The 19,497-nt window shown below is 35.5% G+C and overlaps 1 protein-coding gene across 3 annotated transcripts in view; it reads right to left on the reverse strand.

Annotated features, from left to right (window-relative positions):
- Positions 1-19,497, reverse strand: part of LOC107550826 (oxysterol-binding protein-related protein 3-like) — a 74,965-nt gene that overhangs the window by 13,985 nt on the left and 41,483 nt on the right. For 2 of the 3 annotated variants that reach the window (XM_016232209.1, XM_016232211.1), the window contains 12 exons: positions 19,345-19,398; positions 17,837-17,950; positions 16,635-16,799; positions 13,975-14,086; positions 13,779-13,882; positions 10,445-10,537; positions 9,901-10,060; positions 7,627-7,757; positions 5,552-5,659; positions 2,470-2,607; positions 1,621-1,714; positions 1,148-1,392 (listed from right to left, as the gene is read on the reverse strand). In XM_016232209.1, coding sequence (XP_016087695.1) covers positions 1,148-1,392; positions 1,621-1,714; positions 2,470-2,607; positions 5,552-5,659; positions 7,627-7,757; positions 9,901-10,060; positions 10,445-10,537; positions 13,779-13,882; positions 13,975-14,086; positions 16,635-16,799; positions 17,837-17,950; positions 19,345-19,398 — 1,518 coding nt within the window. The remainder of the gene's footprint in view (positions 1-1,147; positions 1,393-1,620; positions 1,715-2,469; positions 2,608-5,551; positions 5,660-7,626; positions 7,758-9,900; positions 10,061-10,444; positions 10,538-13,778; positions 13,883-13,974; positions 14,087-16,634; positions 16,800-17,836; positions 17,951-19,344; positions 19,399-19,497) is intronic. The other variant, XM_016232210.1, reaches the window with a different exon arrangement.

The following is a 19,497-nucleotide window of genomic DNA, read 5'->3' on the forward strand; positions in this document are numbered from 1 at the left end:
TTGGAAGACCAAACAAAGTAGTTTCGCTTTCACAACGAAAAACACAGCGGCCTAGCGTGAGGGGAAGCCCCGGCTTAGCGTGCGCTGAGGCTGGAATAGAGTGAGCTGAGGCCGGGCTAGCGTGTGCGGAAGCCCCGGCTTAGCGTGAGCTAAGGCCGGGCTAGAGTGAGCTGAGGTGGCAGGGTCGAGAACGGCGCACCCAGCGGATCTGACGAATGAGCGGCAACCACATGTGACAGACCCCGGGCTGGATTCCGCTTCGTCCACGGTGAAAGTTGATGTATTCCCTCAGCAACCAGCACAGATCAGCTCTAGGCATGACGAAGCGGATATCGTCCTCTTTTGGAAGACCAAACAAAGTACAACGAAGCACACAGTATCTTCACGACCTGGCTGCAGCGTCAACAATACTACAGTGAGACTAAAAGTTACGCCTTCTTTCTTTGCGTGAACATTTGGGTGGCGTTATGCAAATCTTCCCACAGAGCGACGTAGGTATGTGGGGGCGTGTTAGAATGAGCCGTTTTAGGTAGGTGTCTGACTCTGAACTTTTATAAAGAATATCTCTTTGGATTTGAGACTTTAGTCTTTGCAACTTTTATATTATTGTAACATAATAGGGATTTAAATTGAACATGACAATATTATTAGAATATTAATATGCAATAAGGATATATTTCTCTAATTTCTTCACTTTCATGTGATATTCTAAGGAAGTGCATTTAAACCTGAGACCATTTATTTCACATAAAGAAATAGTTATGAATTTCTGTTTTGGCCCTATTAGACAGTAGTTTTTATGCTTGCATTATGCTTTTTATGCAGATCTTGAGCTCTCATCTCTTCCTCAGTGATGTTTTGTTACATTAGCTTTGTATGGACACGCAAATGTGAACATAAAGCGAAATCAGAATGCTTTGCATTCACAAATGGCAGTCAGAATGCCTCTTGAGAATTAATATTTGCACCAAAAATGTGCAAAAACACATTTCTTGGCATTTCTAGCATTGACTATTCGCATTTCTCTTTATTTGAATGTGCACAATGACTGTGATTAGCTCAAATAATAATGCAAGTTTATGCATGTTTGAATCTAAATACTGTACATATGCAAATAGGTTTGTGCAATTTTGTGACCTCTCCCTACCATGCGCTCAAACGGGTCCTGTGTGTGTGCAGCCTTGTCCAGCAGTTCGCTGTACTCCAGTTCCTCACACAGTCTCTGCAGAGTGTTGAGCGGCTCGTTGAGTTGAACAGGCATGGCTACTTTAGACAAGTCCTTCCCAATATTGTTCTTCAGGATGTTCCACAGGCTGATGTTGCTGGTATTGGGACTGGGGGAGGGAAGACAAGACCGCCGCTGTTCTTGAGAACCACCGTTCTCTACACAGCCTAAAAAGGAAAAACGCTTGCAGATCAATTCCAGCAATGTCTCTGGAAGTTTCAGTTCAGGCTTGTTAAAATTGCTTGACAGTGCTTTTTCCGAACACACCTAATCCCTCATCCAGCTATAAAACAGCTGTCAAATGTAGACCGTAAGAGATTCTCACTGGATCTTTGAAATAATAATGGAATGACAGCAAAATATCAATGACTTGAGGAAAAATGTGGCATACCCACCTGTATTGAGTCTCTCATTCTCTACCTCATTGCTGAAGTTATCCATAGACACGTTGTCACTGATGTCACTGATATATGAGTCATCTTCCGAAGGCTAGCAGGAAACCACACATCATCATTACAGGTGTTTGGCTCTCTGACAATATAAATATATCATAGCTAGTCTACTGACCATCTAACAACTGGAAATCATCTCCATGTGGATCTCTCGGCACCCTCTAATAAACCACATTATCAAAACCGTAAAGATAAAGCAGATTTCATTGTCCATCACTCAAATGGAGAAGATGAAGAACGTTTTTCGGGGTACAAATTTTCGGGGTACAAAAAAACAAAAAAAACACAGAAGCCTAATTCTGCATGAGGTATTTTTTAGAGAGAAGCAATTATCTCAATTTTCATATTACTTCTGCTACAGGAGACGCTTAAGCAGGTCGGCCTCAATGTGAGGCAGAAAGGCAGAAATGAAGTTAGAGTGAGAAAGCAGGGATGGCAGGCAGGCTGGTTCCTCTAGCTGTGGAATGTCATCCGTAGCACTTATTGCATGCTTAATATAATTAGTCCCTTCTTCTGTCTCCTAATAGGGTGTTCGGTTCAGTGTCTGCCTGAGGTGAAGGAGAGAGCAGAGGCAGTAAATCTATTGGATGATTTGGCGGAGCTAGGTGAAATGTGTCAGTCCGTGAAGCAGTTTAAAAACCCTGACACTATACTATAGCCTACTAGCCAAACTCTGGCCAGTGTACGACTCATTTTGGTCAATTTTGGTGCCCAGCGAATGACACGCGCATGCGATGACACTTTGAGCAGTACATTTATGGAACTGAAAAAAAGAGGGGATTTCATTCTCACCTCATTTTCTGAAGAGCTAGCTGACAGCAGCACTTCCTGCGCATCAAAGAACTCCGATAGAGACTCTGTAATGGAAGCTCTGCTCTCATTAGATGCCTGGTGAACAAGAGGACGGGAACCATCACTGGAGTCTTGCTTCTGTATGAAGAAAAGTCATGGTTTCAAGTCACATAGTGCCAAATGGGTGAACATCACAAAGAAAAAATGTGGATCATACTTGAACCCAAAATAAAAAAAGAAAATTATATTATATTACATTACTAATATAATTAACTCTATAATGATATATATATAATGCCTATTTTTTGAACCATTCAATTTTTTTCAATATTTTCATGACAATTAAGCACACTATCCTCCAAACTTCTCATTACTGTTACATGCAAAAAATATAATGTAATACAGAAATTAATAGTCCAGTCACATTGTTTTTTAACCATTTTTTTTACATGTACACTGCAATACTTAATTTGTTCTAGTTTGACCCGGGTATCAACATTTTACACGGATTTATATTATATATACACGGCTTTACACACAATATTATGGTAGACTTTTTTTCATCTATGACTTAGGCTTGTCTCAGAAATTATTTTGTATATATATTTAGCCTTTTTTCTATATCACACACTTTTAACATGGTAAACATGAATATGCATGCATAAATAAACTATGGATAGACAAAAGCTATAACAAATAAACTTGAACTACAGTCCAAAGTGAATGTAGGAATAAAATGGTAATAACACAGTAATAATCAATGCATAGAAATGTTTGCACAGTAACTAATTAATGAGAAGGTATTGATTAGATATGTTTTTAAATATGTTTTTAGTCTGAAAAAAAAAGTTATGACTGTTTTATAAGCTCACATTCCACTGGGTTAAAACTGACCTGTGAAATGTGTGAGTTGGTTTTGAATAAATTGTGAGGGAATTATTAAATACCACCATTCTTTTTTAGAGTTAGAGAATGAGATTTTAAACACAGCTATGAGAGTTATGATTTTTATACATTACAGTGGGCTATGGAGATCTGTTATATGTGCCAAATTGTCATGAAAATCCTAATAGAAATATATCACTGGTCTTAAAATATGCTTCATTTTCATTATACAATACATAAATTCTTATTTTCTTTTCATTTTGAGATTAAATATGTCCCAAATATTTCTTGGCAACTTTCATAAGATTCATCTCATTAGCTCACGTACGAAGCAAAAAGGATACAAGGTCCCAACAGAAGATGAAAAAAAAAAAGCAGAATGAGGGAGAATATTTCTTATCAGCCCAAGACTAAGTAAAAAAAACAACAATCAGCAAACAGTTTCTTTTTAATTATGACTAGTTATGAAGCAGTTTGACAAAAAGGAAAGACAGTTGGCAGAGCTTTGCAAGCTAATTAGCGTAAAAGCAGCATGTTGACTAGAATGTCAATAAGGGAAGTTGGTTATTGATGAAGCAATTCCACAGGAACACATCAATGATAGCATGTGAAGCGTGGGTGCTGTATATGGTTGTTAGTGAACCCAGAAGAACCTTCCAAATGGTGAAAGAATATCAAAGTACACATGATAAAAATGTTATACATTTTTGTAAATAAATTTGTAACAATTTACTAGTATATATATATATATATATATATATATATATATATATATATATATATATTCTTTTTTTTGTTGTAATAACCATTTTTTTTACATGTACACTGCAATACTTAATTTGTTCTAGTTTGACCCGGGTATCAACATTTTACACGGATTTATATTATATATACACGGCTTTACACACAATATTATGGTAGACTTTTTTTCATCTATGACTTAGGCTTGTCTCAGAAATTATTTTGTATATATATTTAGCCTTTTTTCTATATCACACACTTTTAACATGGTAAACATGAATATGCATGCATAAATAAACTATGGATAGACAAAAGCTATAACAAATAAACTTGAACTACAGTCCAAAGTGAATGTAGGAATAAAATGGTAATAACACAGTAATAATCAATGCATAGAAATGTTTGCACAGTAACTAATTAATGAGAAGGTATTGATTAGATATGTTTTTTATGTTTTTAGTCTGAAAAAAAAAGTTATGACTGTTTTATAAGCTCACATTCCACTGGGTTAAAACTGACCTGTGAAATGTGTGAGTTGGTTTTGAATAAATTGTGAGGGAATTATTAAATACCACCATTCTTTTTTAGAGTTAGAGAATGAGATTTTAAACACAGCTATGAGAGTTATGATTTTTATACATTACAGTGGGCTATGGAGATCTGTTATATGTGCCAAATTGTCATGAAAATCCTAATAGAAATATATCACTGGTCTTAAAATATGCTTCATTTTCATTATACAATACATAAATTCTTATTTTCTTTTCATTTTGAGATTAAATATGTCCCAAATATTTCTTGGCAACTTTCATAAGATTCATCTCATTAGCTCACGTACGAAGCAAAAAGGATACAAGGTCCCAACAGAAGATGAAAAAAAAAAAGCAGAATGAGGGAGAATATTTCTTATCAGCCCAAGACTAAGTAAAAAAAACAACAATCAGCAAACAGTTTCTTTTTAATTATGACTAGTTATGAAGCAGTTTGACAAAAAGGAAAGACAGTTGGCAGAGCTTTGCAAGCTAATTAGCGTAAAAGCAGCATGTTGACTAGAATGTCAATAAGGGAAGTTGGTTATTGATGAAGCAATTCCACAGGAACACATCAATGATAGCATGTGAAGCGTGGGTGCTGTATATGGTTGTTAGTGTGCGTGCAAGTGGGTTTGGGGGTAAACTATCCAGAGACATGATTAACTGGCACTAGTTTGTCTGACTCAGCCTCTCTATAGAGTATGTGTGTATTCAATTAGCATAAATCAACTTAAGCCTTGGGTTTTATCCCGAGGTAACAAAAACTATTCGGTTGACAAATCTTACGCTAATTCTTTCTACAATAATGAAATCTCCACTAGTGAATAATGAGCAATGACTAATGAAAAGTATGGTTGGTGGCAGCTGTACAAATGGTCTGGTCTTGATAATGGTACTAATGATAGCACATTTCCCAGACCCACCTGCAGGGGGCCAGAGCTGAGGTTTATATGGACAGAGGGCTCAGGGATGTGCGACTCAGCGTGAATCTTGCACAGACGCTCTCGCAGCTCAGCGTTCTGTGTTACAGCCTGCAAAAGCAACCAGCAGATACTCACATGGCTTCCACACAGAGCTCCTAACTATTAAACATACTGTAAAAACTGAAAAGAAAACAGGTCATTATTTATTCATCCTCATCTATTTTATAGGCATATAGTGACTAGAACTGTCAAGCTAAGACAGTAACTCGTTCACGCAGAACGCGTTTTTCCATTCCACTGTGCTACTTTTCTATTGTTTTTCTTGTACACATGCTAGACAGACATCTTTGACCACTGCGCTTGTGTCTTTTGCAGCATCTTGTGCATGACATTGCATTCTAAAAATGTGGTGCTTATGATTTAAAAACTGCGTTTTGGGACTTTGCATTCCCCCCCCTATTCTACTGCCCATGTCTCAGTGTGAATTACCCTTATTTGGAATACATCGGAAATACATTCTCAAATCTGGCACTTATTCAAATGTGGTGTGTGAAAATATGTCACAACAGTTTTGATGTTGATTACATTAAATGGGTTTGATTCTTTAGTTTTGCATAACTGATGAGGTTTGTGGATCATAACAGTCAAGTTTGAATTAGGGGTGTTACAATTATATCGATACTGACGATAACTGTGATAGTTAAAAATGAAATACTAATATCCCATTTTATTACACTTACAGTAATATTGTAAATAATCCAGCACCAGCAATGATTTGGTTCACTTCAAACATAGATTTGGACACTCCAGCATAGTAGCATATTATAAAACCGAAAAACGAAGTAGAGGCAGTGTGTAGCTACTACTGGCGCACAAAATCATGTTGGAGGAGATGACAAGTGAAGGCAAATGTATGATTCATTGGTCAAACAAAAGGAAACAAAAATAAACAAAGATGAATTTGACTGATAACTTTTTTCCCCCAAACGTTTATATTGATACACTGTAAAAAAGGATATGATCAATAAGTCCTAGCAACATGCTGTTGCATAACTTTAACTCATTAAAATTTAACCAATTTCAACTTTATTTTATAAGTTTTACAAGATTCAACTTGATTTTGTGAAGTCTGTAAAATATAATTTAAGATGAAATTGTTTTGAAGTCTATAAAATATAATTTACGCTGAAATGACTTACACAGCCAATTTGATAATACTCAAGGCAACAACTGAACTGAAGTTTTAGTAGGTGGATTTTTTTTTTTACAGTGAATTGCAATAATATTGTTATTGTGAATTCTCATAACCACAACAAATGTGTAGCGTTAATCTGAATTAAAATGAATATGCAAAAGTGAATTTGAGATTTAAACAGCCAAAATGAGAATGTGACAGAAGAAGGTAATACTGTAACAACTTAAAGTTGAATGAGGTATATGGACTTTTTGTCTTTTTTTAATACTTTTTGTCTTTTTTAGAGCTTGACAGCCCTGATTTTTGGGTGAACTGTTCCTTTAAAATTGTCTAGCAAAACATTAAGTTCTGGAGTTCAAAGTTACTTGAGACTAAACGTGACCAGTTAGGATGAAGCTGGACTTTGAATTTCAAACCGATTTCCCTGCAGTTCTAACAGATAACAGATGTTAGTTTGGCGTTTATTATTAGAAGTGCTAGAGTGGGGGTCTGCTTCACAAAAACGTGACTCACTGAGGAAAATGAGTCATAATTTAGTGTTACAGCACTCGATTTAGCACAGACTGTTTTTAGCATGTACAAATTGTTGCTGGGAGGGTCAACACTATTGTTCACAAGATTCATTAGAAGCTCGACATACTCCTTATACTACAATAGCTCTTCCACAGGTAATCCTCTGCTCTTCTAAATAATGTCTTATACTTTGGCCATTTAATGAATTGATATAAAAGCTGCATGTTTACATAAGCACCAAACAAGAGCTCTGCTTGCATGCAATGTTTTAAAGAGATATTTAGGCAAGAAACTGAACAATTGTTAGTAAGCAGTGCTGAGCTTGAGGAAATGCACAGAGAGGAAATGAGTGTGTTTGTGAGCATACAGCAGCCAGGGTATTCTTCAGTCCCAGGAGCTGGGCCGAGGGGGCAGGACAAGACTCGTGCTCCAGCATCTGTTTAAGTCTCTCTTTCTCTGTCGTCAACATGCACAGGGCTGATTTCATGGTTGTATGAACTGGTAACAAAAACATAAAAAAAGAGTTAAGCATCATTTCAGGAATATATAAGGACAAATCATTTAAGGATCTGGTTTTGATTCTTACATTTTCATGCATGATTTATTAAAACATGATTTATGAAACACAATCTGCTTGTTATTAAAGGAAGTATAAATATTAATGCAATGCCTAATAATCTCTGAGTCATATGTCAGGAAGAAATTTATTTATTTTAGAAGGCGCTTTCACATGGCTTGCATCAGGGCAAGTTTCATATGCTACTTTGGCCTCCTAAAACCTGCTGCAGATGCAGATCATAAGGGTGATTTTAAATCGTTGCTATGATAGCAAGGAAACAGGAAGTGTGCGCAGTAAACAGTGAACACATGTACTTGAGCTTAGAACAGAAAAAAGGTTGATATTACTTAGATCCTTGCAGAAAAAACATTTGCTGAACATGGTTTCACCAAAGTTAACTACTTCTTCTCATATTTTCGTACCTAAATGTTTTATCAGGGTACATAAAAATGTTTTAGTTTATTAAGTTCCTTTTTTTTGAGTAAAAAACTAAATAAAATAAATATATATGCTATTTGGGAAATATTATATATATACTACAGTTCAAAAGTTTAGGGTTTAGGCAATTATTTTTGAAAGAAATTAATACATTTATTCAGCAAGGATGCATTAAACTGATCACAGTAAAGGATGCATTAAAGTGTCAGTAAAGACTTAAACTGTTACCAAATATTTCAAATAAATGCTTTTCTTTTGAACATTCGATTCATCAAAGAATCCTGACCGTTTCCATTTATATTATTAAGCAGCACAACTGTTTTCAACATTGATAAAAATAAGAAACCTTTATTGAGCACCAAATTATATTTGCATGAATATTATTTACATAAGCATATTAGAATGATTTCTGAAGGATCATGTGACACTGAAGATTTGAGTAATGGCTGCTTTGCCATAACAGGAATACATTACATTGTAACATATACTAAAATAGCAAACAGTTATTTTAAATTGTAATAATATATCATAATATTATTGTTTTCATGCATTTCTGAGCAAATAAATGCAGTCTTGGTGAGCACTGGAGACTTGTTTTAAATGAAAAAGTTGATAATTTGATAAAAATGTAATTACACATCACATGCTTTAAGGTGTTTACTTTGACTCAATAAAAATAGACTGTGAGGTATTCAAGATCTTTTCATATAGTTTGACAGTTTTAGTAACTCATGTGAAACGCTGCATGTCTCAGACACTGTAAAGAAGGTAAACATTTGAGTTTTTATGTAGTTTAGTGTAGATTTCATCACTAAACAAAACTACACATTCATTTAAAGCTGTGTATCATGTGTCTTGTATTAGCAGGGATATTTCTCTCAAGCCTTAATCAGCAACTTTTGAAACAACATCACAGAAGCACCAGTAATAAACAGATATACTGTACTATACATTACAGGTTTGATTATTTGCATGTCACTGATGTTGCCTAATTTACAATGGCCAACCACCTGCAGTAAATAGTGGATTTTCCATTTCAATTCACACTAGGTTTGTAGGTCTGGAGCCACCAAATCATTTGAATGTATATCAAAAGACTATAATTTGCATGAAATGCTGTGCTGGTATCACTACCACTTATAACTAGCTTAATCAGCTAGATATACTACATTTGGTCATCAGTATTCACTAGAAATACCACAGTAATCCATAATGTAGAACAGCATCAAACCAGCAAAACACTACAGGAACTAGCATGGAAACTCATGCTATTCTAAGTGTTTTAGTATTTTATTCTTGCTGGTCAGCTTACCTAGGTTTTGATATTGTCCAAGCAAACCGTTTGACCTGTACTAAGGGACCAGCTGGGTAATTTCTCTGACAATGAGATACTGATTTTCACACATCATGAAGATAAAGTGCAAAAAACCATTTGCAATCAACATCTGTCGCATTCTCCCGAGTTTTAGCTCTTCCCTCAGCAATTTCCTCCTGATGACATGTATTTTATATGCAAATAAGACATTCTGAACCAAAAATGTAGGATTTAGGGGAGAATGATGAGGTATCATTTGTCACATAGGATAAATGGTGCAGTATTCTAGTGATACATCACTAAAAGTCGTTTTCTGTAGCAGAACTCACGGTTGTTTGCGACACAACAGAAGTCTTCCTGCAGTTTAGATACATCTATAGGCGATTCTTGAGTTTCATGGTAAGTCTTCTCATTGGTCAGGTCTACTGAAGAAAGGTTGGGATTGGACGCATGGAGACGGACAGAGTCTGCTGAGATACAGCTCGGAACCTTAAAAATATTAGGAGAAAATATCAGGTCAACAGTCAGTGATGGTGCTATTCATTTTGGCACGAGATAAATGGCCTGGGGAAAACATGATAGGAACTTTCTCTTGCATGCAGTAATACTAATGGTCCTTTGTGTACTATACTACATATAGTAGTACTTAAGGGACTATAAAACGAGGCGACTATCATTGTCATCACACTATTCATGCATGTAATACATCAGCAAATCAGCTCCATAAAACATTACGTTAACATTAAAAATGCATAGCTCTCTAGTAATTTGAAGTATTCATGGAGTGATTCATAACTGCCTTGTGAGCTACACAAAGCCTTTTTAAAGGTGGTTTTATGTTTTAATATCTGCAAGTATAAGGTCACGGATCACCTGCAGGGTTGTTTTGTTGTCTTTCCCGTAATTCTTGGGACGCCATTTTCTGGGATGTCTCTTCTCTTTTTTTGGGCTGTCATACGTTGAGGCCTATACAAAATGAAAGATACTGAAACTCTGTATTTATTTTTCTTCTTTTTTTAAATTCCTATCATTCTCCTAATACATACTGAAAACATTCTATTAATCCACTAAATAGATTATTTGTACATATGCACAATATATACCGAACATATGCACCGAACCCCCAGCTGCTCCCCAGGCGCCGCAGCAAAATGGCTGCCCACTGCTCTGGGTGTGTGTTCACGGTGTGTGTGTGTTTGTTCACTACTGCGTGTGTGCACTTGGATGGGTTAAATGCAGAGCACAAATTCCGAGTATGGGACACCATACTTTGCCACACGTCACTTCACTTATATATTGGTAGCATATGAGTTAATTGCCGATAATAGAGATGATTTAATTTGTCAGTATCAATCAGTATTGGATATATATTTCTGGGATGTCTCTTCTCTTTTTTTGGGCTGTCATACGTTGAGGCCTATACAAAATGAAAGATACTGAAACTATGTATTTATTTTTCTTCTTTTTTTTAATTCCTATCATTCCCCTAATACATACTGAAAACATTCTATTAATCCACTAAATAGATTATTTGTACATATGCACAATATATACTGAACATATGCTCCGAACCCCCAGCTGCTCCCCAGGCGCCGCAGCAATATGGCTGCCCACTGCTCTGGGTGTAGTATCAACTGGAAATGTAATTGTGCATGCTCATTTCCCCTATTTTTACATTTAGATAGCTTTGCCATCTTCTAACACTCATCTAGCAAGTTCATATTTAAACACTAGTAATTTAACAACTAATATTAATTGTATTCTTTAGCAAATCTTGAAATAAATATCCATTTTCATACTATACATTATAAATTTGTGATGCCCAAATTCACTTAATAATATAGAATATATAGGCCATCTATTGGTTATTGGCCATAACATGAAAAGAGTAAAAAGCAAAATGAGGAAGAATTGTGTGACAATAAGAGGATTAATGCCCAGCATCTTAAAGGACAAGTTTGCTGATTTTTAACCAGCTTTGTACTGTAAATAAACAGTGTGTACTCTCGCCATGTTACTTGTACCCAGATCTCTCAGCTTATTTGTCGGCCAGATGACACAAAACAAAAATCTGCAAACTAGCCGAGGACAACATTTACATTCACAGCAGCCAAAGTAAACAGCAGTTGTAATAAAATAAGGCAGCCCATTTGGCAGATGAATGGACAGCTTTCTGAATTATAGCTCATCTGTAACAGCGGTTATGTGGAATAATTTGATTTATGACCGCAAAACACATCATGAATATCCTTGTGAAATTGCGCTATCAACTGAATGACTGTTTGTCAGTCAGGCCGTAGGCAAGAACATTAACAGCATCCACAGGCACAGCTGGACCACTGCCTGAGGGACTAAGACTGGCCTTTTTTGAGGGCAGCAGTTTTAAAGTTTTTGTCTATTAAACATTTTAAAAAGTCCAAGTAAAACTTAACTTATTATTAATTCAACTAGATACATCATTATATTTGTTGGATATGTGGAACACTTTATCTAACTCTTCTGACAGGGCTTCAGACAAAAAAAAACAACTAAATGCCAAATAATTTTTAAAAGTTTTTAATATTGTCATGTGTTTATGTCTCATCTTTTCTTGTCTTTATCAGCATTTTAATCCATCTTTTAGATGTCCTGGGAACTAGGGATCACTTTAAATGTCTTTTCCAACTTGAGGACTATATATACAGTCACAAAGAATTGTTTATTATACAGAATCTGTGCCAATATCACGGACCATAACAATGACAGAATCACTTGGCCCTTGACTGTAGTTTGGGTTCCTCCTCAATGCAGCCTATAAATGTTGTCATATGTCTTGCACACATCCAGTCTGTTTTTCTTCATTAGTAACATTCAATTATAGAAGGTGTTGAATTTGATCTTTAGCACCTTGCATTCTTTCTTATCATGTAGGCAACAGGTTAAGTAAAAAATATGAATAAGCAATATAGTGCATAAATGTAGCAAAATGCTCTTCTTTATAGTTATTTTTTCTAGCTGACTAATGAGCTTATGTTCTGAGGTAAATGTTTGTTATGTTGCATTGCTTACAAGGTTTACACATTTTCCGCAGTTTGAAACACTGAATGAGCGATTACATGAGACATTTCAGTCTTGCACACATCCAGTCTGTTTTTCTTCATTAGTAACATTCAATTATAGAAGGTGTTGAATTTGATCTTTAGCACCTTGCATTCTTTCTTATCATGTAGGCAACAGGTTAAGTAAAAAATATGAATAAGCAATATAGTGCATAAATGTAGCAAAATGCTCTTCTTTATAGTTATTTTTTTTTTCTAGCTGACTAATGAGCTTATGTTCTGAGGTAAATGTTTGTTATGTTGCATTGCTTACAAGGTTTACACATTTTCCGCAGTTTGAAACACTGAATGAGCGATTACATGAGACATTTCAGTCAGATGTACTGTATCTTATGTACCTTTTGATGTCCATTCATGTTTATCTCGTACTATAGTAGTAAAGAGAAAGATGATGGGTGAGGGGTAAAAGCGAATTCTCATGCCACATTAAAGAGCACCAAAACGGTATATTTGAATTTAGTTATGAATTTGGCAAAATTTTAAAGCTGATACTTTGTTTATTAAAAGGTAACAGAGCACAAAGCTTATTTGTGATTATTGGACAGCAAGTGCGCTACAAATATTATGAAGTTCACCCATTTACAGAACACAGCACATCTTGATACAAGATCATCAAGAAGCCATATCTTCTTGTAATGACAAGAATCTATATCAGTATAGACTATAAACAAGAATTGTTAATGATATTGTTAATGTCCACGCAGCTGACAGCTTTACCTGTTTTAGTTTAAGCTGTGCACAAAATAGACACTGCTTTTCTGCACTTTTACTTTGCACGGTGTGCCGTCAATGCTGATTTTTTTCCCGCTAACTTTGACGCATCGTCTCAGTTTATTACGTCAAAGATGTGATCACAAAACGAGCAGGAAAAAAGGCATTACATGCAAACTTTAAAGTCATAACATGTAAATGTATATAGTCACCAGTGGCAATCTCAGCAAAAACTTAACTCGCAAATTAATATTTTTGGTCGCATATGCGACTGTTTTAGGCACAGCCTGGAGCCCTGTCTGATATATGGCTTAATTATTGATTGTTAGCAAAAAGTAAAATACATTGTAATTACTTTTATAATACTGTTATAATTTTGTGTGTGAGTGACATGTAACCTGCAGAGCGTTGATGGCTGGGGCGGAGCAGGTGCGGTGTAACACCTCCATACTTCTCAACAAGTGATTCAGTTCCAGCAGCTGAGCCTCACATACTGAGAGTTCTGAGAGAGAGAGACAAAGAACACTGTGCAGAAAAAGCTGCAGACACAGCATCTTCAGTGTGAGATGGATTCATAAATTGGTGTGCGTGTACCTTTGGTGCACCTGTCCATGTCATCAGAAGACTGGAGCCAGGCGGTCACCTTGGCCTGGCTGGTAAAAGATAACGGCGAATGGAGAGAGGACTGCTTTGCGAGAGAGGCACGCTACATATAGAGAGAGACAGAAACAAAAACAGAAAATGATTGAGGAGAGAAAGAGAAGATAAATGCAAAAGTACAACAATATTAGTAAAACAATATTAGTTTCATAACATTCTGGCTATTTAAAGTGGTCATATCATACATTTATACATACATACATATATATATGTGTGTGTGTGTAATAAACAGTGTTGGGGAAGCTACTCTGAAATTGTAGCTTGACCAGCTACAAGCTACTCGTAAATTAAAGCAGTTAAGCTACATTCAAGCTACCCTTTTGAAAAAGTAGCTAGCTACACTACAAGTTAGTCAAAAAGTAAAAAGAAACTACTTTCAATTATTTTATTTTTTTTACAATTAACATTACAAATAACTAGATAATTATTAATGAAGAATTATAATGAAGTTATAAGTAAAATAGTTGGGGTTTAAAACAACATACTGTAATGCAATCATGATTTTAAAGAGTAGGGTGAATTCAGGTGGATTGGGACACTTTTCCAAGCCATTTCAATGACAAGAAGTGTCCCAATCATTTGATTTTGTAAACTATTCGATACACACAATAATAAAATACTGTATAGTTAAATAGTTATTTTAGTTATATTAGTATATTGCTACAAACGCAACACCAATGTAAGAACAAAATGTATGCAACTTAAACTGGATACGGAGGAGTCATAAAATAAGCAGGTTAAACTCACAGAACATGCGGTATTTACTGACTGTGAATGGAGATGTCAATCATCAGCTGCGCACGTGAACACTGCACTTTGCGTGAATCCATCCACAACCATCCTTTGCCAAATGATAAGCACACTACTATATCACGATTTTATTTTCTGTTCGATTAGTGTTCATTACAAAACTGTGGGGGGACAGATTATATTATGACCGTTCATCATTGTAAAATACACATTTGATCTAGAGTGCAATAAAAAAGAAAAATGTATCAGTTTAAAAAAGGGTATTTTTCACCTCTTGTATGTGCTTTAAGTCTTCGACGTAGACCACATTTTAATCTTTGTTTTGCGTAAATTACAGTTGATTCATGTGAAATATCCACTCCTGTACACCCTTTGCAATATCATCAGACGATCTCTTGTCGGTGGAAAGACTGTAAAGCCACGGGATGCGTGATATCACAACAGATGGAGGTAATGAACAAATTTAGTTTGTGATCTAGTCAGAAGAACATGCTGTGCTGCTTCAATGCATTACAGGCTTGTGACTCGTCAGTAGGGATGGGTGATACCACTTATTTTGTTATCGATATGATACCGATATTTTTCAAGGTAGTATCGTCGATATTGATACCGATTCGATTCTTCTGAACTAAACTTTTAAATGATTAAATTACTAAGAGTAAAATTGGTAATAATAAGCACTTAACTTTGTTTAAAACGCATTTTAACATTCAATATGCCTTAATTGTAACTTATCAGGTTATATTTTTGTTTACACATGGTTCAAATATGTTTTTTGTTTACACTATTCAAATCTACAAATACTACAGTTGAACTATGGTCACTTTAGTAAAACCATGGTTCATTTTCATAAGGGACTGCCAGTGACAGGCTGTTGCATGCATAAAATGCAACCTTTTTATTCTGACAGTGGATGATTTCTATTAACATTACAGAATAGAACATGGTCAATATTATCTTTCAACGTTCAATTTAAATAACTGTAATTGCACAAACTATGTAGGCAACAATTTCAGTTCGTTTATTGTGAAATAACTCTGTCCTTCTGTCCTCTGATAAGCATTGTTCACGGCTGCCGTTCCCAAAAGCTTTAATGCTTTCTTATGATACTTTTGGGAAAAGCAGCCCTGTTTGAATGTACTGTCAGAAGTGCGTGAACGCTCTCTGTGATTGATTAGTTCTGTCTTGCAACATTTGCGTGTTCAGATGAGCAGGAAAATTGTTCTATCCTACACAATTACTCGCTAACAAAGGTTATTCGTCCAATTCAATGCATATTGTACTCATTAAATTTTTTTTGTTAAATAAACAAAATCACTGGTAAATAAAACTTAGTATCGATATTTTTTGTTCGAGTATCGATACTTTCGATACTCGCATCATTATCGATATATCGATACTTCGGATCGATACGCCGATCCCTACTCGTCAGAATGCAAAACGGAATGTAGCATTTGGTCGCGCTACATCGCTACTTGCTGGAAAAAGTAGTTAGCTACAGGAAAAGCTACACTGTTTTAAATGTAGCGTCGCTACTGTAAAGCTACTGAAAAATGGAGTTAAGCTAGTAGCATCGCTACTTGTAGCTAGCTACTCCACAACACTGGTAATAAATGCATATACACTGTTGGACATTGTTAGTGGACAAATTAAATAAACTAGCCACAGTGTGAAAAGTGCTTTTTGAGAGTCTATTTTGTAAAAGTGACCACAAATTGACAGAGGTTTTAACCTTGAACAGTCTTTTAACATCCTCTCAAAGTTAAAGCACTTGTACAGTCATCGTCATTTTTTTCTGACATTTATCTTTCTGTCTAAACCCTCCACATGTCCCATGGCATTACCTTTCTGATGGACTGACTGTCAGGTATCGTGGGGGAGGAGGTGAGGGGGTAATGAGGGTGGAAGAGCATTTTCTCATGAGGGAACATGGCGATCTCATTCTGCCTGTAAAGTCTGTGGTGACGGAGCTTAGAGACCCATTCATCAAACAGCTCCTGGGACTTGATCTGCAAGGACAAAGAGACCAGAGTTAAAGGTTCAGGATAAAGGAAACCTACTCAATCAGGATTCAGAAGCTGTTTTTCCTGACACTGTGTGTCTGCATTTTAAAATGGTCCAGATTAAGGTTGACCTCATGACTTTGAATTTGAAGGACCTGCTTCCCATTCCTGAGATCAAGAGTTCAGAACGCACTTGGAGAAAAACAAATGAAAGCCGACAAAACCTATTTTGTCCCTTAAACGATTCTCTTTAAAAGAGGATTCTCTACTTGGAAGCAGAATTTCATTTGAGAGTTCAATTCTCTGCTGGGGTTTGTAATGATTTGCTAAAAGCTTTAAACAAGATAACAATATATACTCATAACAGTATAATTTAACAGTATTAATCATAATAACCTATAAGACAAGATTATTACAAATATATATATATATTTTTAAATAGCACCACCAGGGTTGGACAAAAAAGACGATACTGCAATTCAAAGAAATTCAGCACAAGAATTTAAATGTGTCTAAACAAATCATAAATAATTCACTGTCATAAATAATTTCTAAACAAATCTCATTATTTATTTAGAACATTATGCCTATTTATTTATAAATTCATATTAAGCAATTTCATACTGACAAAAAAAATGCTGTTTCTAGAACTAGTATTTGAAGTTTAAGGGTAATATGCATTGAAAATTTGAGTTCAATTCTAAATTTTATTAACTAATGTAATTAACTAGTGTAATTATTAACTACTGTAATCCTACTTAAATTCTAATTACAAGAGCAATTCAAATGTAAGTGTAATTACACTTAATTACAATTAAATTCAGAATTAAATTCAATGCACATTTTAATGCATATACCATCATAACCTCTCAGTGCAACTTTATTATAAGGCTAAAGCTAACCTAATGTACCATCATAATGAAACATGTTCCAGTAAAACTGCAGCAAAATTACAGGATGCACCAATCTCCACTAATGCTTTTCCTGTGACCGCAGAGCATTCTGACTCTGAGGTCAGTCTAATATTATAATTGTTGTGATACCTTCAGGTGATAAATGTTTTCTTCGGCGTCCAGATCAATGCACTTGGCTTTCTTCTTAATGGCCATGACGGACAACCCCACATCAATGCACCCGTGGAGCTTGCCTTTCTCGACCTGCACACAGCACAGACAGAAGGTTTGACCTATAAAAAATCACCGCTACCTCGTATATCAACACAACAGATGCTACTTTGTTGCAACATACTCAAATTACTACTGAGCAAATATGTTTCTCCTGGTTAAACCTCAAATGAATATAGATTCAAATTGAATTCTTGGCTCTTGTGCTTTTCCACAAATAATGAAATCTACTGCATCCTTTCAAAAATACAACAGAGTGAGACAGCCCTAGTGATCCCATCTTTCTGTGGCTATTAGGTTTGCATGAATGACAAAAGTAGGGATGAGAATTGTGAAGAATTTAAGGATCTGGTTCCATTAACGAATCTTTCAGTATTTATAAGGATAAATATTTAAAAAAGAGAAGCAATTCAGGTGCCAAATAACAATTACATTTACATTGCCAGTTACATTTAATAATAAATACAATACAATTCTTGCAAAAGATGTATATACTCACCAAAGGCGGCATAAATGTAATCCAACAATAGGCCTTAATTATATATTAAACATATATGTGGTAAATATATATATATATATGTAATATGTGGTAACATATTTCATTCATTTATATTTTAATAATAGTACTGACAAAACACATAACGTGTATTTAACTACACACTGTCATAACTGACCAGTCAAAAACTATACTAATTAGTTAAAATATTAAATAAAAATAACTTGCTCATAAGAGTAATTTGTCCCGTAATCTGACTAAATTTAGAATTTGTAAACATATACAGTGGTGTGAAAAGGTTTTTGCCCCCTTCCTGTTTTTTAAAATGTTTTGCATATTTTTCACACTTAAAAGATTCGTTGGTATGATGCTCTTTTTATGAAATGCTGTGGTGGTTTATGCCAGATGTAACGGGACACACACCTTCCAAAAAGTTCAACTTTTGTCTCATCAGTCCACAGAATATTTGCCCAAAGGTCTTGGGGATCTAATTTTGCTAATGCATAACCTTGTCAATGATCCATTTTCACATGGAACATTCAACTAGTGCCCTTGATTTAGAGGCCAAAAATGCTCCAGCTACATCTGAAAGATATATGGCAGGTTAAATATGTACTTTCATTATAATTTAATACCCTGGCCACTTCATGACGCTGTTTAGGAGGGCAGACTGCAGGGAAGTCAAACACGTCAAGGTGGTATAATAGCTTCTGTTATGAAATTACCGCTTTACATTAACTTTGATTTTACATACCCACAGCTTGAGGCTTTTATCAGCAGGAAACATATATTGACAGAAAGATGGAGGTTTAGGACCTCTAAAGATTGCTGGAGCTCTGTGAAGACTTACATGATGGGGAACTGACCACTAAAAGTCCTGAGTGCTTTAGTTCAATAGAGTTTGTGTATATATGAGGCCTTTTAGACTCACATCAGCTGCGCATTTGGCGTACTTCAAAATGCCCTTATCCAGGTAGAAGAATCTCTGTGAAGAAAGAAGCACAAAGAGTAGAGGACAGGAGAAACTTGGGTCAGATTTATTTGATAAATGATGAATGTCCTCTCAGGGGACGCTTACGCACTC

Source organism: Sinocyclocheilus grahami, unplaced genomic scaffold (genome assembly GCF_001515645.1).
Source record: "Sinocyclocheilus grahami isolate Dianchi unplaced genomic scaffold, SAMN03320097.WGS_v1.1 scaffold408.1, whole genome shotgun sequence".
NCBI classification, from domain to species: domain Eukaryota; kingdom Metazoa; phylum Chordata; class Actinopteri; order Cypriniformes; family Cyprinidae; genus Sinocyclocheilus; species Sinocyclocheilus grahami.